General features: G+C 37.8%; 1 protein-coding gene across 3 annotated transcripts in view; it reads left to right on the top strand.

The window, feature by feature from the left end:
• The window catches only part of LOC139454339 (H(+)/Cl(-) exchange transporter 7-like), a 164017-nt gene that overhangs the window by 33963 nt on the left and 103379 nt on the right, over positions 1-26675 (top strand). The window contains exon 1 of one of the 3 annotated variants that reach the window (XM_071235971.1): positions 7666-7738. The exons of the other annotated variants lie outside the window; for them this stretch is intronic. Within the exon in view, the coding sequence (XP_071092072.1) occupies positions 7697-7738 (42 nt within the window). The 5' untranslated portion in view covers positions 7666-7696. Of the gene's footprint in view, positions 1-7665; positions 7739-26675 lie in introns of those variants that run through there. 3 annotated transcript variants of the gene reach the window in all.

Below are 26675 nucleotides of genomic sequence, written 5' to 3'. Positions count from 1 at the left end.
TATATTATAGGACAGGGATTTCTCTTGAGCTGCTCAAGGGCAGAGTTTCCCCAAGTCTGCAGCAAATGATAGTACAAATACCAAGTTTGAATTAAAAATGTCCAATTTCCTCAGACTCTACTAAAGAAGAAACGAACAAAATCCAATTTTGAACAATATCACAATTTTCCCCTCAATTTGCCTGCCAAGGGCACTTAGTTTGGAATTCAAGAGTAAATCCCTGTATGAATAGAGGTTTTATACCAGCATGTGTGTCATATTGATTTTACGAAATGAGTGTCAGAATTCTTCTATTTCCCGAGCGAGAGCAAGGGAATTACTGAATTCTTATACAAGTTTTGTGAAATCAGTATGACACATATGTGAGTTTAATAATTTCTTAATACCCATTAGTTCTTAATCCTTTAAAGCTCCCCTATAGAAAAATGCACTGATCACGACTGCCATCTTAGAAAACCACAATTGTCGAATGACGTCAAAAATGCCATTTGGATGGCGTAAACAATACACTGGCCCGCGTGAAGTGATATTTGCGCTGGTGCACATACAGTTATTTATGATTTCGGTTATTTCTAACCCTGTGGGGAATAATAGAGGTCATGATGTCAATCACTGGATTGTCTGGTCCAGACTCGATTATGTACAGACTGCTGTCATATTGCTGAGTGTGGCGTTAAACAACATACAACAAACAAACAAACATAAACAAACCAAAAATAATAGAGGTTGTCACGATGAGTGCTTTTGGATGGTAAATAATTGTCAAAGCTTATAAATGCAATGTTTATCCTCATGCGGGATATTTACCATACACAAATATGCTTACATGTACCTCCATGTACAAGTGATTACACACAAAATGATCACAATCCTTTCCTTACATGCTGGTCGGAACTGAATGGATGAGGTGGTCAAGTTCGGTTGATGAATGTCATTGTATCCCAGTTGCATGGATCGTTGTCCATGATGTCAACAAACAACGACAAGTACATTTTCGCGGATAGATGCTGATGATGTCAATCACTGGATTGTTTGGTCCAGACTTGATTGGTTACTGACCGCCGTCATATAGCTGGAATATTGCTGAGTGTGGCGTTAAACAACAAACCAAACCAACATCTTGGCAGGGGACTTTCAGCATTTCTTCATTAGGGACCATCCATGATTTAAGATTGGCTGTTGGTTGTCCTTTTTTTTGAGAGAAATGAAGAAAAAATGTGAGTTTCCTTATCACAAGACATATTATGAAACTCAGTTTGACATCGCATGTTTTTTTTGGTTCAATTATTAGCGATACTTCATATGATTTTTTCATTGATACATATTAAAAGCTTATGCGCTGTATTGTTTGGTTATTTTGTGTTTTTTCTTTCTGCCATTGTTCTTGCATATATCCATTCATTGACAACCTCTAAAACCTTTTTAAGTCAATCAGCTTCGACCAGTTGAACAGATTGTTTGATTTGTTCCTCCGGCAGTAGAATCCTGAAGGTAGCATGTCGTGCAGACATGAAACTTAGCCTGTTAACAAAAGAAACTCATTTGTTACACCCAAAGCATAGGAAACGTTTTTCACCTGGAATTTATTCCTACTGCCATCCAAGGCTTATCTTCTTTCCTTTATAGATCTGATTGCCCAAAGTTAAGGGCACGTCACCTATCATTGGCAATTCCCATGGGATATTATCATAGGACACCAGCTCGACAAGATCTATATTGTTTAAGTAGAGTTGGCCCAATTCACGAGCAGAATGGGGAAATCGGTACTCATTAATGCTGTCATCTCTGTCAGTTAGTTAATGTACGATTGAATATTTCTACCTCACTGAAACATCAAATTTCATTACCATATTCGACGTAATAAGCGCCCAGGGCACTCTCAAAATAAGAAATAGGGGGCTCTTATTAGAATATTATTTTGGTGAAAAAGACAGATAAATTTCGTGGTTTATGCTGATAGCCTGAAATGTTTATATATGAGAGATACTTTTTTCAAGAATTTAAATGCCCATGATTAAGGGTGCATATAACACACGAGTACGTATTATACGCGAATAAATAAGTGTTGTGTACATTGATCAATGGGAAGGGGTGCTAATTGCTATTGTTCACTAGCCAATATATTAGCAAATATCGCCGTGGGCTCTTATGAGAGCGGGGCGCTTATTACGTCGAATACGGTATGCTACTCAAAACAAGTTAAAGAACACCCATATTTGGAAGGCTGTGACAGATTAACTGGGGTCACATCGTTAACTTCTTTTGGGTAGTATATTAAATTTGATGTTTCAAATATATGCAAAATAAAATATGAATGGAGCCCTGAACAATGCTTAATTCTGCTCTGCAATGACAACACCTTTGGTGCTTTCATTTCGCATGAAGTATCTTTAACATTGATCATGGAACTCTGATTCAAATTTAAAAATGGCAGCCATATTGACTTTATCAAATAAAATTTGAAGAAAGAATTGTTTTCTTGCTTGGACGATAATCAATTCAGAATTGACCCGTGAAGTTCCAGGGTAGAATAGGTCTTCAGCAACCCATGCTTGCAGTAAAAAGTCGACTATGCTTGTCATAAGAGGCGACTAACGGGATCTGGTGGTCAGGCTCACTGACTTGGTTAATGCATGTCATCATGTCACAATTACATGGATCGATGCTCATAATGTCAATCACTGGATTGTCTGGTCCGGACTCAATTATTTACAGACCGATGCATATTGGTGGAATATTGCTGAGTGCAGCGTTAAACAACAAAGAAACAAACTGTATTCAGAAATTATATCCTGTTTTACACAAAAACCCATTGTTATCAGAGTCTGTGTGTAGGTGTTTGAAGATTTATGTGCACTTACTGAATTGTAGATAAGCTAAAACACCTTGTGGCTCTTCTTTTAGTATTTTCCAGTATTTATTTGTAATATGTTTGCAAAAGTACTCTTTACAAAAAGTGGTTGATAATTATATCATTATCAACATTCCTCTAGTTTCTGTTTGACAGTTACTGAGAGATGCTGGGTTCTTTAGAACTTATTCCAAAAGCTTGTATTTTGATTGGCAGATATGCACACTGACTACATACATATTAATACTAAACATTTGTGTTGAGATGTAGTCAGTGAGTGACTGTAAATATTGTTACACCAACAACTGCCTTTACTTATCAAAGTTACCTACCAATGTTATAAACATTCCTGTAAGCGGTTGTCAAGAAAGTCTTGTTATGGCAGATGCAGAGGCACTGGGTATTGATGATGCCAAAACATGTTTGTGTTTGGAAACCAGAGGATCAAGAGTAATAGGTGTGTTCCCATCAGGATGTAAATATTACCAGGTGTGAACTCTTGCGGTATACCCTCAAGCAAAATAGACCCTCACATGTGAAGCCTCAGTATGGAGGGTTTGGAATATTTTTGTTACCTGCAGCAAAATGACTAAATCCCTCACATTTATGTGGAAACTTCCATTTTTCTTTTGCATTATGCCATATCTATATCAGTTATAGTGGAACTAATGATTACAGTTTCAAAGAGACTTTTCATTTCATGAAACTATATGTTCAATTCTGCGAACTTATTCATCAGTGTATGGCTCTTATGCTGATGGTATATGCTTCCTCCCTCCAAAACAACAAAGTGTTTGTTTTTGACACCAAGATATCTATTCCTAGACCAAAAGTATTTCATACAGGCATATCTTTTATCAACATTCATTTGTTCAGGTTCCGGACAGTGGAGACTATAAAAGAATTTAGCCATCATCAAAAAGTAACTCCTATCAAAAAAAATTTCCTATTAAAATAATGTTTGTGTCAAAGTGAATTACCGGTGGTATGATTACATTTTATTTGAAAATTGACTGCGAATCACCATTAAATGTGCATGGATTAACATTCATACTGCTCGTTATGGTCTTAAAAAGAATCTTTTAACGACATCATTGGAAAACAATCTAATCATTATCTGAATCAATAATTTCAGAATATTATTTGCAAATGCATTGAAACCAGAGATGGTTTTCTTTTTTCTTTTTTTCTATAACCTAATTGGTTTTATTGTGTTTACAAAGACTCATCATGGTGAAGCGTTTTGAGACAATTGTTACAATCTTATGGTCTTGTATGGAAAAAGAATTACTTCTTACAATACATTGTCTGTTTTTTTAAGGAACATGGATGAAAAAAGAGAACCTGTTTTCATTGAAGCTTTTAACAGGTACATTGGCAATCACTCTGGCAGGTAGTCTGATTCAGCAGCAAAACAATTCATCAGAACAATGTTGGGTTTTATAGAAGCCGGTAAAAAGATACTCACTTTTCATGGAGCTGCACAGGTATATTGTGTAAACAAAAAATAATCAATGGTTCTTTCCTTATGGTCGCAAATGGCACGAGAAGCACTTTTTAGATATACTCTATCTTTTTATGAGATTTTGAGAATGGAGGAAAAAACAATAAATAACTCTTTTTAGTTAACAAAGATCTGAAGGTTTTATCTGGGATAATTATCAGCATTGTCAGAGAAGAACAATCTTCTCCTGCTGATCTGAAGCACCCTTCTCACTCAACTCTGAGAATTGCATTCCTGGTACATCAATCAATGCCAGACTTTTTAGGTTGGTTTTAGGTGCAAGGTGTCAAAATATGGTGTTAGAGACAGAAGATGGGATGGAACACATTGTAACTCTATTCAATTAGCTGTTCATTGAGCCAGTTTACCTGATGGAAATATTCATTTTGAAGAGCTAATGGACATTTTCTGTTGTCGTTCAGGCATATGTGCTCATTTTTCAATATTTTCATCTGAAGTTTGTTGAAATACTGAAAGGCTTATATTTTTTTTAAAGGATTGGTTATTTCAGACTGGCAGTTGTTCTGAGATGTGTGATTACTGTGTCGGTCTGACATACACAGAAATACCATGTCAATCTGACGTCGCCAGAGGACAGTTATCAAAATACCAAGGGTTAAGTTTGTTATTTAAACAATAATTAACTTTAAATTCCATGGCTATTTTACTATTTTAGGTTTTGAAGTGTTTTCATATTGAATTTATTCCCTGAGTACATGTAAATATTTTTCATGTGATCAGTCTTTTTGAAGTATTTTTTTGGAGTTGGGTTTTGGGAGTGGGGAGGCGGTTTGGGAATGTTTTGAAGAATATAATGTGTGAATGAAGAAACTGCCGACTCGTTTTAAATGAGGGTTCTAGCTAATGGAAACATGAGGCAACGAGGACCTATTTTGATCAAGAATTGCAAACAGGTGGATTTGTCCCCAAGACTGCAATTTTCTTTACCTTTATATATTGCTTGCCATGTAGAATTCCCTGTGTACATGACCGCCTCCCTGGTCTAGTGGTAGAGCGTCTGCCCAGAGAGCAGAAGGTCCAGGGTTCGATCCCCGGCCGCGTCATACCAAAAGACGTTAAAAGATGGTACTTGTTGTTACCCTGTCTGGCGCTCGACATTAAGGGGCTAAAATAAGGACTGGTCGGCTCGGAGTCAGTATACTGTGTCTGAGTGGGGTATTCATGTTAAACTGCGGCATGGTATCTCAGTGAGCTAGCACTATAAATCGGCATCAGTCCGGACTAGTACAAGCAGCCACACACACACACACACACACACACACACACACACACACACACACACACGTGTATGCACGTCGCTATATAAGTGTAATAATCTTGGATGCGACATTAAACCCAATTTCACCTCACCTCACTCCCTATGTACATGGCGTATTTGTCGGGGTATATCGGTCGTATTCACTGGTGGTATGTTTTCTATCGCTATTTGTACAATGCTCAGTAACAATGCTATACTCCCTCTATTGTTGAAAGAGCGGTCAGATATATATATCAGCTGCTTGTGAAATGTACATCGCCAGTAACAGAAGTATGGTGTGTAACCAATTCCTTCACTGATGTGTTGCTACCCACAGGACCATGTAAATAATAATAACAAACAAACTTGCATACGAGGCACAAAATTTTGCGTGTTTGTTTATGATTATTATCAGTTACATGGTCCTGTGCGCTACCATAGCTTTGGTTTTGACCTGATTTGAATGGCACAATGCTAAAAGATTTGTTTGTTTGTTGTTTAATGATGCACTCAGCAATATTCCAGCTGTAAATAATCAAGTCTGGATCACACAATCCAGTGAATGACGTTATGAGTATCGATCTACGCAATTGGGATATGTTGACATGCCAAGTCAGAGAGCCTGACCACCCGATCCTGTTTGTTGCTTCTTACGATGCATGGGTTGCAAAAGACCAATTTTGAAACAGATTATTTTTCAAATTAAAAAAACAACATGTTTATCATCTACTTCATATGAGATTGTGGTATATGTGGTAGTTTTTATATAGATTTGTGGGCATAGTGGTAATGGATGGATTGATGTAAACTTAAGAAAAGATACACCCATGTTTGGTAAATGAAACAAACAAAAAATGGTTTTTCGATGGTGATGTATTTGATACAGGTATCATAGTTGTGTTTTGAACCTCAACTCTGCAAATGTTTTTAGCAACTGTTTTCAGCCTAGTAACGTTTTGATAACGATTGTCCTATTTGGGTCAAATCCAGTGTTCCAGTGTATACTTACTTTCTTTTGCCCAGCAATCTAATTAACTGGGGGATGAAATTCAGATGCCAATTACCTGTCAATATTAGTTGCATTTTCAAATACTTTTGCCATTCTCGAGTGACTCTTTCAGTGGATGTGTTTGAGGTATCGGATGTTATTAGTCATATGATAAGAATTATCTTTTCTTGTGGGATTGTAACTAACTGTTCTGGTTTTCCCATTCATAAAATAAAAGTTATAATTTTTTTTTTTTTATTGAAGATTGAAAACAATTGCTAAGTATCATAAGTCTTAATTGATATCATAAAATTCATGAATTCTTCGGAGAATTGTAACCATTTTGCTGTTAGTTTTATATGGATTATTAAATAGTTTAAATAATGGTATCAATTGCCATTAGTGTCATCATTAACAGAAAATTCTTCATATGAGAATTGTGATCCCCTTTGATATTTGGGGAGTAATAAAAGTAGTATCTCTTATGTGCTTTGCTAGGCTTGACAGCCATCTTAGATAAACACATACCGTTACCAGCGATAGAGATCATTTTCTTTTATATGGAATGGTGGCAACACTTGGAACATAGGTGCCTGTTCATCTGAACTCTTATATGAATGGCTGTTTTTACCATGGTTCTTGTGAAATGGACTTATCTAAAAGAGTGATCAGTTTCACTCTGAATCGGTGATACCGGTAATGCAAGCTGAAAGATGCATTTGTATGTAGTGTTTTCACCGCAGATGAAGTGGAAAAAATGAATTGATTTTTATGCAACCCAGGCAGGCTTTTCACATCAGACCGAGGATCATAGTGAAGGGAATGTCTGTATATTGATATATGCACAATGCGTCACTGGCTGACTGGAATTTGACGAAACCTGTTGGAGCAAGGCATGGCTTGAAGATCATGTTCATGTGCATAAAAAGCTGTCAATCAGTGTGAAATGTATCTTTATTTTTTTAGGAGTTGTACAAACTTTGAGTCTCGGTAACACTTGTCATAGGTTTGATTGCTTCAAATTTTGTCCGTTTTCTGAAATTGGATTCCAAGTTTGGGGGACTATGTGAAAGGAAGGAGTTTCTCTTAATCAGAATGCAGACAGCCGTATTCTACAACTTTCAGGAGAAAGTGGAGGTATGTGTGATTGATTGAAATGGAGTGAAATTGATTACATTGCAGGAAAGTTGCAGAAGCTGTTCACAATTTATCTCAAGAATATTATTTCAACCAGGGATTAAATTATTGAAATACCCCTAAATTTAAAAGAGTGTAATTTAATTTTAAACACAATTGGTTAAAAGAAACTAATACCTGAATTTTATAAAAATATTTCATAATTGGATTGGAGTCATTTTGTAAAAATGTAACTTTTCATTATTGATGAAAGTGACAACTTTATTTCCAATTCTGAGGAAATTACTGTCATCAAAGGCTTTATATCAGTTCCCTGCATCTCCAAATGATGTTAGTGTATTGATGCCCCTGAGACCGAAGGGAACAATAGGTTTTTACTGAAATACCTCCAACGCTATACTAATAACTCCTTCAGTGTTTTGTGACGAGCAACAAAACTGCTGTCAGTCAATCTGCGCTATCTACCTCGTTGGTAGCATTCTGCAGAATAGGTCAGTTATGGACAAGGAAGCAGTGCCATGCACGGTGGTAAACTTCAAGAGAATGCCTCTGAAATCAAACATGTCGGTAATTAGCGGCGGCTATTGATTTGAGAAGCGGTATAAGAATGCATGCAAATTGAACATCTTTTTAACTCCAACCACGCTTCCGTTTAGACTCATTTGTGATATATACAAGAGTCGAGGTAAGAATGACAACACCATGGATGAGGGATGCATGTGATTGGCAGCGAAATAGACAAGTCAAAGGCCAATTGTCTTGGGGTTCAGTAGCGTTCTCTCTGAATTCACTTGTGCCGCGTAATCGGCCGTGGACCATCTAGTTAATAATGGATCTACGTTTGAGCAGAGGTGTATCGCTTCCTCTGGATCTAAATGTGATCTTTTCATTTGTTTGTGATGGTTAAAGGCAGATAATAGCTCACGATGGGAGCATTTTTGTGAATGCCAGGAAAATGGTACCATGTCGGTGGACAGTTACAATAAGATGGAACTGAAAACATTCTCTGTGGTGAAGCTGGTCCATGATGAGGTGAGATTTAGTTAGGGAGCAACAGAATTGTGGTTGGGGTGATAACGTGAGATCGGTGTCATTACAGGTCTAACAGAGATGAACTTTTAATTTAAGAAGTTAATTTAAAAAGGTTTTTTGCTTATTGAACATTGATCTTATACAGGTTTATTGTAGCATTTTGGCATTAGCAATTTCAAGATTTCTTATTTCGATATTTTTATTTACTATCAAGTTGAGAAATTCAGTTCTGAATTTTAGTTTCCTTGTCTTACTTCTGATTAAGTCTCTTGTAGTCATGTTGTGTGTTGGTTACATTTATGAGGACTAAATTTAGTTCCGATTTAGTTCAAGAGCTTAATAACTCAGACATTATTTGTAAAATAAAATTATTCATGTTTATGAGCGTATGGAATCTTGTTTTCTTGTGGCCTGAACCCATTTGAGAATAATATTCCAATGTCAAGCTTTCTCATTAAAGGAAGTTAATCTTTACGCTTTTTCCACAAGAAAGTTATTTTCAACCTATTTACTATATTCTGTTTGTTGAATTTGTTCTCCGATTTAAATTCATTAATTTTTGTTAATGTATTTCTTTGACATATTTGTAGGATACATGACTTTTGTATTTTTAGCAAAAGTTAATTAATTGTGAAATGTTGATACAAAATTAATTTTCTGTTTTCATTGCATTACCTTAGAGAAAGTTTAATTTCAAAATATACCAATTTCTCAAGCTGTTAGAAAAGATTGTTGAACATTTTATTCTGACACTTTTTGATGCACACGAAACAAATGCTATCTCTGTAATTAACCATCATCCGTGATCAGGGTGTTTATCAAATCACTTGAGTGTCTATTTCAAGCTACACCTTGGCATCTCTAAAATAGTTTTAGGAGGTTAATTACTAATTACGTGTATAAGATAGACTTCAGATCGTCCAAGCCTCTGATCTTTGCAGTTATTGCCTTGATAGATTGCTGCCATAAGAATTTCATCTGCCATGTTGTTCCTTTGAGCTCGTTAACATCGCCAGCTAATTATCCATACACCCTCAGGTGCACCAGTGATGTAGAGGAGCTCTGGATAGTAACACCCCAAGATATGGAGCATTGAGCAATAGTCGTAAACCTTATCACTGAGCGGGCATTAGGGATGACACAATTTTGTATGTGCATGTTGAAATTGGAAAAACCTTAAGGCCATATGAAATAATAATTGTTTTTCTGGTATCCCTACTGATCTAAGCTGGAATCTCCGATCCTAAACTACTGCCTCCGTGGTCTGGTGGTAGAGTGTCCGCCCGGAGAGCGGAAGGTCCGGGTTTTGATCCCTGTGATACCAAAAGACGTTAAAAGATGGTACTTGTTGTAACCCTGTCTGGCGCTCGGCATTAAGGGGCTAAAACAAGGACTGGTCGGCTCGGAGTCATTATACTGTGTCTGAGTGGGGTATTGATGTTAAACTGTGGCATGGTATCTCAGTGAGCTAGCACTATAAATCGGCATCAGTCCGGACTAGTACAAGCAGCCACACAAACACACACATGTACATGCCCGTCACTATATAAGTGCAATAATCTTGGACGCGACATTAAACCCCATTTCACCTCACCACACCGATCCTAAACTTTATTCTCATCCAACTCAAAGGTGCTTGTGTTAGCATGCCAATGGAACAGTTAAAATATGTTCCAGAGGTGCCTGAAGGGAAAGCTTCAACTTCCTAATTTAAAAAAGATATACTGTATTTGAAGTAATAAGCGCCCAGGACGCTCTCAAATTTAGAAATAGGGAGCTCTTATTAGAATATTATTTTGGTGAAAAAAACAGTGGAATGATAAATTTTGTGGTTTATGCTAACAGCCTGAAATGTTTATATACGATGTTGAATATGGTACCTTGTGATGATGATGATGATGATGATGATTATGAGGATGAAGCCAATGATGGATGTTCTTCTGCAAAAGTTATGAAGATTAACGTAAAATTAACATACAAAATGTGTAGTATGATTCAGAAAACACCCGTGTTGATTTAGAATTTAAATGTTATCAAGCTCAAGGTCAAGGATGTATTTGACTCTGAAAATAAATTATTTTGATAGAAACAAGCTGCTTCATTTAGATTGAAAAGGAGCCCAAGTGAGATGGGAGCCCCAGTGAGATGTGAGCCCCAGTGAGATGGGAGCCCCAGTGAGATGGGAGCCTCATTGAGATGGGAGCCCCAGTGAGATGGGAGCCCCAGTGAGATGGGAGCCCCAGTGAGATGGGATGGGAGCCTGTGGTTTCAAATCCCGGTTCGCCACGATTATGTTTCTAGGTTTGTCAACAGAATACCCGTGCTTGTGGGTTTCACCGAAGTGATAATCGTCTGTGATAAACACATTAAGCTGACAGGCCGCGATATAACTGGAATACTGTTAGAAGGGGTGTCAAACCCAACTCACTCACTCACTCTTTTGGAGCTGATGCATTACAGTAAGGGCTGGGCTGAGGGGGAAATAATCTGGGTCAGTGATTGTGGAACTGACTAAAGATGGATTAATGGTGAAATATTCTTCTTCTTGGCTCACTTAGACTCAAAAGGGCAGAGCTGAACATCTTTGTAAGTGCCCTGTGTCATACTGAATAAAATACATTTCCTTCACTGTCACTCTTCTCGAGTTGCATCAAAGCTCTCATCACCATCCAGACACTGTCCATATTCCATAATGTGACGCACTTCACTGAAGATGAACCAGTCATTATCTTCATCAGGCTTTTAAAGACACACGGCGAAATGCTGTTTTCAAAGGGAAAAAGGGGGAAAAAACAAAAACTGTAAAAAACTAGCTACTAATAATTTGGATGGTTTGAAATAGAAAACATACATTTCTTTTTTGGCCTGAGAAAATTACTATAACATGTCTGCATTATGGAAGATATTTGTTTTATGTTGCTTGTTTGTTGCATACTTAGTTGTTGTGTGAAGATGTTTATGTGATATCTCGTATCTCACTTTTGCACAATTTGCTGAGAGGAATTCTCTTATAGTGCTTTTGTTTGAATCGAAAAAGAGAATTAGTTTGGAAATGAAACCATATTTCTTTTTTTTATCAACAAAATACCTTCAGTTTAAATATGGAATCTTGTCAATTCAAAACTTGTTATTCTGGAAAAACATTTAATATTAGTTTGTACCATGCAGGTGCTTTGTAAATCTGAAGAAATTAAAATAAATGGTTGTTGGGGAAATAGCATTTGAAAAGGGATGCAGGAAGGGAATGACTATTTATAGTGGTGCAAACCAGATGTCTGGATGCCTCTCTTTGTCTTAGAACCGAAGCATTGTGCCAGAATGTTAGGTATTTTACAATCAGAGAAGACGAATGATGAGGACCTTTAACTGACAACCACCATAGCAGCCGAATCCTGTTTGTGAGTGGTCACTTATCATAGCGGACAGTGGGGTTTAGGGGTGTTTGTTGGTTTTGATACTTTTCATACATGTAGACTGGCTCTCCAAAAAAGATGCATCTCATCAAATGATTGTCCGTTTTACTTGAGACCTCCACTACCAGTAAGCCCTGGTGAAATGTACATGCTTTTTACATTTCCTGTTGTGATTTGGGTTATCTCCCCTGGTTATCTCCCTTGGTGATATTACAACAGGAAGTTTGAGTTTTATACAGGATTCTGATTTATAGTTGACATCGTGTGAGGGTCTCAGTGTTAAACACTGTTTGATCAACCACACTTTAAGTACTTCTGTCTGTGTGAAAATGAAAAACACATCTGTCAATGGGCAAGTCGAACTCAACAACTTACGTAGTGGCCATAAAATAGTCCTGTGCTGAGAATCAAACTACAGATCTTCTGATCTGAGAGTGGATGCCTTGTAAATATGACCAGAGACGTTAACCAATCAGCAAGCTGATAAGCTGTTACACTTACAAGAGATGGGGGTCATTTTTTTTCGGAAAGTTCTGCAGACTATATGAAAGGAAAGGGAAGCTCTTTGTCAGAAAGCAGAACCCATATTCCTCATACCTAATATTTATTGAAGTTAAAAAATACTTTTCGATTATGTGTTAATTCCACATGTTGGAAAAAGATGTACTTTTACGGCCAACCTTTGGTAACCATTGTTGTTATTAAAGGTCAAGGTCAATGACTATCGTTTGAAACGATTCCAAGACCTATTTGTACAAAGGTACTTTGTTGATAACATTTATAAAAACTTGACAAACATATGAAATATAACATTTCTTTTCACATTATCATATTGACTGACTAATACACAAAGAAAACTGACCCGTAAAGATTTGGGGTAGAATAGATGCTTGCCTTAAAAAGCGATTAACGGGATCGGGTGGTCAGACTCGTTGACTTGGTTGATGCATGTCATCGATCCCAATTGCTTGGATCGATGCTCATGTTGTCAATCGCTGAATTGTCTGGTCCAGACTCAATTATTTACAGACCACCATCAAATAGCTGGAATATTGCTGAGTGCGGCATTAAACAACAAACAAACCAACGAACAACAAAAATTAGTTTGGAGCCAAGTGAAAATTTATAACAACAGCTTGGATTGTTTTATTACCATCATTGTGAATGATGAAAAAACACAAAAAGCGAGAGAGATGCTAGTGGCATCTAGTATAGTATATGAGCTTGCCCGACTTTCTAATTTTGAGAGCTTCTGCCACAGTGTGTTGATTTAATGCAGACCTCGAGAGCATCGTGGAGGGGGAAATTCATACCATGGTGGGACATTCTGCAGATATAAATTCTGATATGTCCATGTGGACTCCATCATGTGGTTGGTACTGTTGCCATGGTTTATTTACTGAGCTGCCGTTTATTGGTGTTGTGTGTGTGCGTGGTGTTTGAGTGAAGGCAGTTATAGTTTCAAAAGTTATGGTTATGTCTGATGTGAGGACAATAATTTAATATGAAGGAATATGGAAGTCAGCATGTGAAATAAGGAAGTCAGCACAAGGAATATGAAAGGCAGCCTGTGATTGTTTGTTTGTTGTTTAACGCCGCAGTGGTCTGTAAATAATTGAGTCTGGACCAGACAATCCGATGATCGCCTGGATCCAAACCAATTGGGACACGATGAGAAGAATCAACCAAGTCAGCGAGTCTGACCTCCAAATCCGTTTGTCACCCTTTACGTCAAGCATGGGCTGGTGAAGACCTATTCTACCCCGGATCTTCATGGGTCATCAGCCTATGAAGTATATAAAGGTCAGGATGTGATATATTGAAGTGATGTGAATCGAATGTACATGTATGTACCAAGGTACATGTTATACTACTTGATTACATATCAAACATTAGGATTAAAATTCACTCACTTGTCCTCCCTAATATTATCATGGGGGAGCCTAGTCCCTATGGCATCATATTTATATGCGGAGTTGCATCCCTTAGGTGTTTCAGGAATGTATGAATGTTCAAATCCCAGATCACCCTGATTGTGTTTCTAGGTTTGTCGTCACAGTAACTTGGCTCATGGGTTCAATTCCTGTCACAGGTAGGAAATGTGAAGTTTATTCCTGGTGCCTCCTTTTGCTGGAATATTGCAAAAAATGGAGTAATTGAAAGCAACAAAATACATGTACGTAGTCATAAGAAATCTCTACTTTAAGCAGTATCCATTGAACTGTTCCGACTGTATCATAGGTATGTTTTTATTAGTAACTATCCAAAAGTGATGACACCAGATATTCGCGAAAAGATTAGCATATCCTGCCTCACAAGCACTGTCACACATACAGCTTTGGTCATGGAGACATTAGATTTTAACACACATAATTTGGTATAATTTGCATAATTCAAACGTCATTTATTCATGTCAATCACTTTTTCAATGACATTTGAGCACCATTATGCGTACAGCTGACTTGCTTTCCATTGTAAAAGTATGTATCATTGCCAGCTTAATATTTCGACTCAACAATGAATCGTGGGTGATAAATGATACTGTTATCTTCACACGAAGGGTGTTATTATGTCGTATTTTACAGACATTATAAGTTATATTGTTGGGATTCTTTAAAGCACTGAGAAGAAAATCAACTAGTACGGAAATAAGTGATGCAATTATTGTGCCGCTAGGCTCCAACTTTTGAATGGCTCATTGAAGAAAAACGGTAAGAAGTGTGTGTCCAGAATCAATTTGTCTAACCAACATCAGTACCCATAATAGTTGATGAATTTAATGAGGTAATTTGTCTTTGACAATGTCTGTTTTAATGTTGAAAAGATTGCACTATTTGAAACAGTTAGGCTAAACAGCATAATTAATCTTACTCTCTTGCCCTTGAATGGAATTTGATGGAGACAGGCGATCTGGGAATTTGACTTGACTGGAAATTCCATTGAATTCCATCATCTGAATCAGAGAACTTGTGGATTTCCATTGCACTGAAGCCACACAGCTTATGGTTATTTGGGTATTTTATCCAGAAGTTTGATTTTAATTTGGTATCCATAAATTTTAGAGGGTATTAAAATTATTTTACCCACCTGTTTCTTCACATTTGGGTATTTAACTGAAAACCTGTTTCATAACAATCCTTGTAAATCATTTAAAACTATGTGAATAGTAGTAAACCCATCTGCGTCTGCTTGTGGCTCCCTCTCCGGGAAGCCATTTTTAGTAATTTGTCTATTTCCGTAATCACCAATCAGCGACTAATTTAGATACAAAATTTACATTGACTTGGCAGGATGTGCTTTTCAATTTGCAACTATCAGTATGTTTGTAGCAGAAGCTTTCCCAAATGTAACGGGGCAGTCGGGTAGCCTAGTGGTTAAAGCGTTCGCTCATCACGCCGAAGACCCGGGTTCGATTCCCGACATGGGTACAATGTGTGAAGCCCATTTCTGGTGTCCCCTGCCGTGATATTTCTGGAATATTGCTAAAAGCGGCGTAAAACCAAACTCACTCACACTCACCCAAATGTAACTGTCGGTAAGTGAATTTGGCAATCGGCTGATACACAATCATTTTATCTAACAGATGTAATATATTCATTAATTTTATTTCAATAGTGTATTCATAGATTTTGTTGCTCTTTTGATACTCTAGGATTTGATTTGTCTGCATATTTCTGTTTATTTTATGAGTATTTTACACAAATACACAGCTTATCTTGAGTTCTGCTGAAGCTAAATATTGACATGATGATGTAAACAGAAGTAGCTGGGAATGTGCACTTTCATGAACTTGTCAATTCATTATCCAATCAATGACTCTTGTGTGTCCAGTTTTATCCCGTGAAGAAATGTTTATATAGAGTAGAAATTATGCGTAAGTTGCTTTTAACCGAGGCCTCCCTGCACTCACTTAGTGCATGCTATGCTGAGGGTCTGTGCCGTTACGAGCTCATCACGAATGCATGCAATTATGGTGTCGCTGGGGAGTTCTGAAGCAGGGCGAGGGCAGTGCGACAATTGCAGGTTGGAAATAATTCATAGGTAATCTTATTAACAAACATCAAACAGAGAGGAGTTGATTTTGCCATCAACCCAGCGAGGAGGGAAATGGTAGAGAAACCATGGAGGGATGGTTGCACCACTGAGACAGGGAAGGGGAGATGTGGAGAAACCTTAGAGAGCTGGTTAAACTACTGAGACAGGAAGGGAGATGGCGGAAACCTTAGAGGGCTGGTTGAACGACTGAGACAGGAAGGGAGATGGTGGAAACCTTTGAGAGCTGGTTGAACGACTGAGACAGGAAGGGAGATAGCGGAAACCTTTGAGAGCTGGTTGAACCAGAGAGGCAGGAAGGGGAGATGTGGAGAAACCTTAGAGGGCTGGTTTCACCACTGAGACAGGAAGGGAGATGGTGGAGAAACCTTAGGGGCTGGTTGCACTACTGAGACAGGAAGGGAGATGGCGGAGAAACCTGAGGGGGCTGGTTGCACCACTGAGACAGGAAGGGAGATGGCGGAGAAACCGTAGGGGGCTGGTTGCACCACTGAGACCGGTTAGGGAGATGGCGGAGAAACTGTAGGGGGCTGGTTGAACGACTGAGACCGGTAAGGGTGATGCCGGAGAAACCGTAGGGGTCTGGTTGCACCACTGAGACAGGAAGGGAGATGGTGAAAAACCTTAGGGGGCTGGTTGCACGACTGAGAAAGGAAGGGAGATGGCAGAAGAACTCAGAGGTGGATCTGGAGTAACCTGAGGAGATTTTATAAACCCCTGGCACATCCAGAAGCATTTTCAGACACAGAAGGGATTGTAATACTCCCTGAAATAAGGATTTGGGAAAGTAGTGCAAGTTCTGAGTTAAATTTTTTTTCTTAAAATAAACTCTTAAAATGTAAGTAAGCAAAAACACATCATGTAAGATGTTTACAAATCAAACACATCATTATTAACTTTCCCGTGAAAGAATTAAGAGGAGGTTTGCCAACAAAACAGCAGATAACATTGACTGACATTAAAAATATGTCTGAAATTTATCATATCAAATAAAGAAACAAATTTGGTTTAATCATTAATTTTTGTTCAATTATTTTAATAGTTTTTGTCAGTAATTGTCAGACTCTTGACGTCTGCCATTTTTCAGTCAAGCTGGTGCACAACATTGACTCAGAAATAGACAAGAACAGTTTGCCAACTCATGCTAAAAATCAAGCAATGTGACCTGCCTCCACAAAATAGGTTGCACTGGTAATGGTAATTAAGGACGGATGTTGTGTCCAATAATTGTTTCCAGTGCATATTTGATTCAGGTGTCTGGTGGATTGGCTGGTTGATTTCTGATTTACCCTGATTCTCAAAATAGAGGTTACAGGAAATTGAAAATCATTACTGTTCCATAAACTGTAATTGTTTGCATAAACCTCAGAAACGAAGAAAGAACTTGCTTGTAAACAAATTACACCTGCATTCCAGGGCCATTTGCTTCCATCAGAAAAAATGAATCGATATATTGAAATGTTTTGTAACCTTCTTTCCTGGAGATTGGGGTCTGAGAAAAGCTCTTCAGCATGCTAGATGCAATTTGCACAGAATGGAAACACATGTTACCCTTGTTCAATAACGGACTGGTGTTGATTCCTGGGAATCGGATGGGGATGTTCTCTGTCAGATTTGTTAATTTGGTCCTGAGGCTCCGACAATGCACAATTGTTACTCTCTTATGCTGGCATTGACAGAGTTTCTGTTTACATTAAAGCCAATTGCCACCAATTTGAGTGTAAAAAATGGTAACCAAACAATCTCCAAGACATTCACAGCTGATCATGGATAATTTCTTTCTTTCTTCACAGTTTGATCATATTTAATGACTATTCTGCTTTACGTATATCGGTACTAATTATTGTATATTTGTTGTCGATCAAGATGACGTTATCGTGCTGTATCGTGTAGCTTATTGGTCTCGTATACATTTTTTTTTATGGAATAAACTTCTTTATTATTTTAATTGAAGTGTCATGGCTACTTTTTTGTTTCATTTATTTTTTTTGTAAATGTTTGCCATCAGGTACATTTGATTCATGATACATAATTTATAACATGAACATTTCTTATATTCAGAGTTAATATAGAATAAAACAATATGTTACATTTTTGGTCAGCATGTGAAAATTAAGTATGTGATAATGAAAGAGGTTGCAACATAATAACAGTACACTGGCAAGCGATAATGACTTGCTTTCAAAAAGTAAATGCCAGATTTTTTATTCAATGGGTATTCCAAGGTTGACTTGTAGTGTCCTCTGCTTATAATATGGAGCAAATAATAATAATAATAATAATAATGATAATAATAATAAAAATATGTTTTTTACACAGAGGTCCATCCATGGTACGACCCAGAATATGTAGAGGGCGTCATGGAAAATGATAAATACAAAATTCTTTGGAATAGGCCCGTATACAGCCTCAGATGTATCCAGGCCAACAAACCTGATCTTGTCCTTTTTGATAAATCCAATGAAATCATTTATATCATTGAATTTTCTGTCTCTTTTGATGCTGATGTGATTCAGGAAAAACATGGCAAATGTGTGGACCTCGCTTTTGAAGTGTCACACTCGCATCCCAAGGACCAGGTTGTCTGACTCCCCATTGTTCTTGGTGCCTCAGGTTTGGTACCTTCCAATCTGTTGACTGACATTGGGAGAGTACCCGGGTTTGCTACCAGGAATACAGCATTTCTGACAATCTGGATAATGCAGAAGGCTGCAGTGTTGGCGAGTCTTCACATTCTCCAAAAAGTTCTGGGTTTGAATAGGCAGCGCTTCCTGGGAGAAGTCCCATTCGCTGTCTGGGCTGCGTGAAGAGGGGGCAAGGGCCCTGAGCTGATGATGAGCCTAACCAGCCCGACTGCCAGGATCACCCAAATCCTCCTTGCTGCATTTGTTATTTTAATCTGTAAATAATAATTATCATAATCATAATCATAATAATCATAATGATAATAACAATATTAATAATGAAGAAGAAGTCTTTTTAAGTGTATTTATAATGTACCAGACTCAATGGATCAGTGTGCACTTGGTTCTGATTCTCAGCTCCTTGGGAAGTATACAACCCAAGCTGTCTGTGATGCACGAGAAGCTCAACAGTCACATTACCATCTCATCCTACCTGGTACCCATTTACTGCTGGGTGAACAGAGACATAGTTTTAACAAAGTCTCTTGCCAAAAGAGACACCACATCTAACATGTGTGTCAGTGTGGGGGCAGGACCGAAGCCCTAGAAACTCTCAAGACTCAAGCTGCTGAACACAGTCATCTACACTCCATGACCCACGCTCACCCGATTTTGTGATCTGAACACTCTACACAGGACCATGTGACACCATAACATGCCATGATAAAACTGGAATATTACTAATGGCATAAAACCTCACTCACTCACTCACTCACTCACATGTAAAGGCCAAGGCCATGTTGAAGTTCACTTAGTTCAAAATGGCTGATCATCACAAATCTTTTTTGCCAAAACAGACTGACTCCATAATCTCTAAAATAAACCTAATTTCACAATTTATTGTGTAGATGAGATATAACAGACCTCATATCTGCCCTGATCCAGACAAGTCCTTGAGTTCCAGCTATGCATCCAGCCTCCTAGACCAGGTACAGAGAGCCTGTGAGATGCTTTTATTGACGAAGCTGTCAGATCCTGGTTATCTGATTTACTTACAGTGATGGTACATATAGTTATACAGCATGTTCCGGTATCTTGTGTGTGTCGTTCCTGAAATAGATCTCCGTAGATGGGCGATATAATAAAGAGCAAGATTGACAGGAAGCTGGAATATTGATATGCTCTATACGGGAGCCTTTGATTTCGGCCTCATTAGTGCCGTATCAATTTACCTGTGTTTTCTTTGGAAATTAGAACAAACATCCACTGTTAAACATATTAAAGATTTTGTGCAAGTGGAGTGACACTAGATTCATCAAGAATGTAGACATTTTATCTTCCTGTGATGGTATGGATAGAATGTGGGAAATCTGATTGTCTGAACTTGTTCAGTTCATGTGCACCGGGAGGCGGTCGGGTAGCCTAGTGGTTAAAGTGTTCCCTTGTCACGCTGAAGACCCGGGTTCGATTCCCGCCATGGGTACAATGTGTGAAGCCCATTTCTGGTGTCCCCCGCCGTGATATTGCTGGAATATTGCTAAAAGCGGCGTAAAACCATACTCACTCACTCAGGTGCTATGGAGTCAGTGAGTGTTATTTTTGTTGTTGAATGCCGCACTCAAAAATAATCCAGTCTTGACTAGACAATCCAGTGACTGACATCATGAGCATCGATCCATGCAATTGGGATACGATACATGCATCAACCAAGTCAATGACCCTGACCACCCAATCCTGTTAGTCACCTCTCATGACAAGCATAGTCGCTTTTTTTAGCAAGCATGGTTTGCTAAAGACCTATCTACTCCGTATCTTCACAGGTTGAGTGAGTGAGTGAGTGAACATTAGGAAATAGGCATCACATATTGATCAAGAACTTGCTAAATATGATACCTGTTTCTGTGACCTCATTTGCATATTTATTGGATCATGGTAACAGTTTAACACTGTCCACATGCTAACAGGAAATAATATACTCACCTCCAAAAGAAACGCAAACCATACACCTTATAGGGAAGTATCTATGTTAAGGAGAGATGCTTCTAATGTGTACCACTTAATGACAAAACTAACAGTCAGTCAAGTGTTACCACAGTGGCTCAATTTTTATCACGATATGCTGCACATGATTTCCAAACTTTACACGCTAATCCTGCACGAGACAAATGGTGCATCTCGAGTCAATGAACTTACTGATGACACATGTGATGCGTTCATGAGTGTCTGTTCAAACAACATACCAGTGTGTTTGTTTATGCATTGAACCAATCTAATATCTTTTGAATCTGAGTAATTCTTATATATTATCCAATGGTATTCACATTTCTTTTGTCAGTGACTATATTGTTTCTGAGCTAAATGACGGCAGTCTGTAAATAATCAAGTCTGGACCAGACAATCCAGTGATTGACATCATGAACATTGATCCACGCCATTGGGATCGTTGACATGCTTCAACCAGGTCAGCGGGCCTGACCACCCGATCCACTTTGTCGCCTCTTACGACAAGCATAGTCGCCACAAACTATAAGGATCTGAATCAAGACTAAATCTGATTCATTATTTAATATCATTTATAGCAGCCAGAGCCAAGGGATGGTGATCAACAGAACTTTATAACAATTGTTTTCAGGAATGAAAAAAATATTTCTTTGGTTCACAATAATATTTTGAAGACAAAGTATTGCTTTCCAGTCCAAGATGGAGCATGTCTTCAAGTATTATTCTTAAAGTGAGTTTAGGGGCGGTCGGGTAGCCTAGTGGTTAAAGCGTTCGCTCGTCACGCCGAAGACCCGGGTTCGATTCCCGACATGGGTATAATGTGTGAAGCCCATTTCTGGTGTCCCCCGCCGTGATATTGCTGGAATATTGCTAAAAGCGGCGTAAAACCATACTCACGCACTAAAGTGAGTTTATGGGGATGGTTTTACGCCGCTTTTCCCAGTATTCCAGAAGTGGTCTTCACGCATTGTACTCATGTGAGGAATCAAACCCAGTCCTCTGGCATGACTAATGAACACTGGACACTAAGCTGATCCATCATCCCTTGTTCTCTAAGGAAAAGACTCATGGTGAGTCTAATAAAAGTGTATTAAATACACTGTTCTGCCTTCCAAGAACACCGAGTGCTGATCACTGTTAGTTATGAATGGACAGGAAAGGTAGTCCAGGGACATTGTACATTTTCCACAAGGCTTGCTTCAATTGCCATCATTATTCTTCAACATATCTAGTTCTGGTTTCAAATTCCCTCTTTAGAGGCAAACTTCCGGCTCAGGGAACAGGTCTACTGCTGGGACTTTGTAATTGACTAAATACATTAACTACAGTTGACTTGAAGGACATGGGCCTCATTGAACCAGGTCTTGGCAAATTAAGCCATTGTGGAATAAGAGACAAAGTAGAATGTTGATAGCAGTTTGGCGTTTTGGGTAGTCAAGAGTTTCTGTAGAGAATTTTCAGCACTTAAAGGATGTGTTGTTTTCTTAACATGACAAAACAGAATTTATTTAGTCTGTGAGCAGAACATTTTTTTTGAAGATGCAGTTTGTGGAATGTCAAGACTATTTGAAACATTTTGTTGTGTTTAGTTAGACTGTAACAGGAAGTTACCAACAGAGCCTGCCAACTTAAGTGAATTATATGATAATTATTTTAACTAGACATGGAATTTCTTGCAGTTTCACCAATATATCATGAAATATTTGGTAATAAAGGTGTAAAAATTGATCTGTGGGATTCTGGGTAAGAATAGGTCCCTAGAAACCTAAGCTGGTCAGGCTTGATGACTTGGTTGATAGCATGTCATTGTTTCACGATGGCAAGGACCATTGGTCATAATATCCGTCACTGGATTGTCTGGTCCAGACATAATTTTTACAGGCCGTTGTCATATTTAAGCTGGAGTATTGCTGAGTGTGGTCTTAAACAACAAACAAACCATCTAAGACCTGCATCATGGGCTTTCCTCCCACATCACTCCATGATATAACTGTGATACAGGGGTAAAAATCTCAAAACCGATATTAGAGAATATGATACTTGAGAAGTACTTTCTAGTTCAATGCAGTGCAGTGATGTGTTTAATTAATTAGAAAATAATTAATGAATTAGCCTAATCTGCTAGGACATTCAACTCCGTTACGGATCACAAAATGGAAAGTAATTTTAATAGCGCTAGGTTGTTTTGAAATATAAAATCATATTCAGCAATTAACATTAAGTGTGAATACAATTCAGTGTTAAACAAATGGAAACTGGCTAAATAAAATGTATGATTGGACATTTGTAAGTGCTCGCTCCATATTTCAAAAGTTTGCCTAGACAACAAAGTCATTTACATGAAAGACGGTATCCAAAATATAGTATTTTTCATCTTTTGTCACAACATATATTATCATTAATCCTAATCTAAAGTTAAAAATCATAAAAACAACAAAGTTTTCCGTCAGTTGTCAAAAGAAGTCATCTATTAAAAAAATTCTGACGTAACAGAGTTGAGTTTGTTGTAACGGAGTTGTAACTCATATATTTTGTTATTGCTCTCTAGCATAAAATAACAACCTTTTCATCCCTTTTGAGATGAAATGTGAAAACACATGCACTGTGTTGTGTTACTTGTCAGGACTTTGGTACTCATGGTTTATGAGCCAGTTTCTGCAGTAATGGCATACAAAAATGGGTCTACTAAATTACTAATGTACTAAAGTACAAAGTTGCTTAAAATGCTATTTTAGATCACTATAATATAGTTACAAAACTTCAAGATCAAATCTCAGATCAATCATATCAACACTGTCAGAAAATATGTTGTTTATACATGCATAATGAAATTGCCTTCTGCAGCCAAAACACAATAGCCAGGCACTCCCATCAATGTAAAAGACAACAGTTCTGTCTTCAATAATTAGTCCACTGTCTGAAAGAGTGTTATCAATAGTATCAAATCCACATTTTGCACAGGTCCAAACATCTTGTTCATCCGAAACATCAGAGCAGTCTGAGTGACTATTTTTAAAAAAAGTTCTTACTACAGACTGTGGGAAAATTATTTGCCAGGTATAGGGTTAAAATAAAATAAAATATTCTTGAAGAACAAAGCTATGTACTGACAATAACTATCGAAATTGTGCAGATGACACAAATTTTTCCTCTCCGTTACGCTGTAGAGCATTACAGAGTTGAGTGTAACAGAGTTGAGAAACCTTACTATAAATGGCTCATATCCCAGCATGCTTTGCTTTTTATGGAAATTAAAATACTCACTGCTAACATGGTCTTGCTAACCAATTTCTCTTGGAAAAGTGAAGGAAATTAGAATGAGATATAGATCTATAGACAGTGTAACAGAGTTGAGGCTCAGAAAACATACTGTACTTAACAGACATATCTTGATGTCATTGGCTTGAACATTGTACCTAAATGTGGCATCTATCTATCACCAGCAGGTGATCTTCATACACATGTTGCCAAAAGAGGAAGCGTATGAGAGTTATCTCCCATAGCTCAGTTATTTTTTTAGTATTGGTACGTTGTAACGGAGTTGAGTGCCTTTTGAGGGACATCTTTTTTTTCCTAATTTATTTTTTTTCAATTAGGTTTTAGATAATAATGATAGGATACGTGTAATTAATGTTCATTTGAGAGTGTGAAAAACAAAATTTGTTACATTTTTAGAATATTTAGATATAGATTAGGTATTATTTTTTATTCTGGTCCAGCTGAGGGACAGCCATGTTTTTAGTAAATCCAGAAAATATTTGCTTATAAACAAACAAATATTAACTTGAAAGTACATTTTTTTAGCATTTTACATTTGAAGAAAGGTAATCTACTTGTGAATAGTCTTGAAAAGGAAATCAAATATTTTAAAATACATTTCTGCAAACAAACTACTGATGTACAGGTCAAGTGGGAAATTGTTACGGTGTTGAGATTTTCACCCACAGTTAAAAGCAGCATAACTCACATACTAACTCTCAGATCCGGCCAGCCCTAAAAATCTACACAGAATGATGCAAAGAGCAGTGTTCAGACTTGGAGATTCAGGCATTATTTGAAACGACGGTACAGACGGTTCTATCACAAAACTTTTGCCATGGTTATACAACATTTCCAAACATACCGCAATAGTGGATTTAACTATTGCAACACTATTTCATTATTTAGAAAGCAATCTTCACACCCACTTGTTAACAATAACATCATGGCAAAATATTTTGTATCAGTTCAATCAGCATCTGCAACAATCAGGGAATCTGTTTAGCGTTGGGTTAAATTCCCAAAGCATCATCCTGTTCCTGAAGTTGAAGCCCTGGAGATGCTTGGGCAATGACAGCAAGCAAATTAACTTATCCCCTCATGTGGTTACTCGCTCATATGAGCACTGAACGTAACGCAATACGATGAAAGCCTGACCTCCAACCTCAGACCCCTTGACCCCTTGGGTGTATATATATGCAGCTTTACGCTAAATTAGTTTTGCTATGGATAGATTATTTAGTGATTTGTTGATTAACATGATGAGTTTATTAGACAAATGACAGTCCAGTATCAGCAGGTGGGGATGTTCATAGACCTTCATCATGTGAGTTGTGGCTTGTGTATTAAGAATGATATCGCTCATCAACTATGTATTTGTTATACCTCGAGGGTGCTCATAGCCTGTTATGACACGCCAGTGCACAATAATAATAAATTGATGTAATTGAAGTAATTGGTGGCATGATAGATATTGCATGAGTTTTTATATAACTGCATATGTCAGTCGTCTGGTGGGCTATTCACGGAAATGTTGACTCAGCAGAATCCTGTGCATGAATTGTGACTGCGGGAAAAGTAGAGACCACTTCTGGTGTTGTCAAATATGAGGTTCATTTTCAGTAAATAAAACAAACAGTTGACCTTGATGTTCTGGTTCTATAAAAGATAGCTGAATATGTTGGCATGTGGGGAGTTCTAATAAGCTTGTCTTTTAAGTTCTAGTTAAGGATGTTCTTTTGGTAATGATTGATCGATTCATTGTTGTTTTACGCAGACTCAGCAATATTCCAGCTATATGACGGTGGTCTGTACATAATCGAGTCTGGACAAGACAATCAGTCATATATGACAGTGGTCTGTACATAATCGAGTCTGGACAAGACAATCTAGTGATTGACATCATGAGCATCCCAATTGGGAAACGTCTCATGACATGCATCAACCAAGTCAGCAAGCCTGACCACCCGATCCAAAGAGTCGCAGCTTGTATCACCTGCCATTCCTAATAGCAACCTATGCTTGCTGTAAAAGGTGACTATGCTTGCCATAAGCATGATAAGAGGCGACTAATCGGATCTGGTGGCCAGGCCTGCTGACTTGGTTGATGCATGTCATCGTATCTCAGTTGCATAGATCGATACTCATGATGTCAATCTGGTCAGTGCAGCTTCAAACATTTAATTTTCCTAATATCTGACACAAGCTCTTTTTGGGGAGAATTGCATTAAGCGCCTGTGCGCTCTCAAAATTAGAAATAGGGAGCACTTATTAGAATAAAGTTTTGGTGAAAAAAAGTTGAAAATTTAGTGGTTTATGCTGACAGCCTGAAATGATACTAAAGAAAAGCCTGTGTGTATTATACACAACAGATATATTTTTTCCAGAATTTATTTGCCCATAATTAAGGGTGCATATAACACACGAGTGTGTATTATACACTAAAAATAAGTCTTGTGTACATTGATAATTTGGAAGGGGTGCTAATTGGGATTGTTCCCCAGCCAATATATCAGGAAATATCGCTGTGGGCACTTATTAGAGTGGGGCGCTTAT

The sequence above is a fragment of the Haliotis cracherodii genome, unplaced genomic scaffold, assembly GCF_022045235.1.
Source record: "Haliotis cracherodii isolate W230 unplaced genomic scaffold, xgHalCrac1.p SCAF_10, whole genome shotgun sequence".
Taxonomy (NCBI): domain Eukaryota; kingdom Metazoa; phylum Mollusca; class Gastropoda; order Lepetellida; family Haliotidae; genus Haliotis; species Haliotis cracherodii.
Note: the sequence above shows the minus strand (reverse complement) of the source record. Positions and strands in the feature narration are given on the sequence as shown.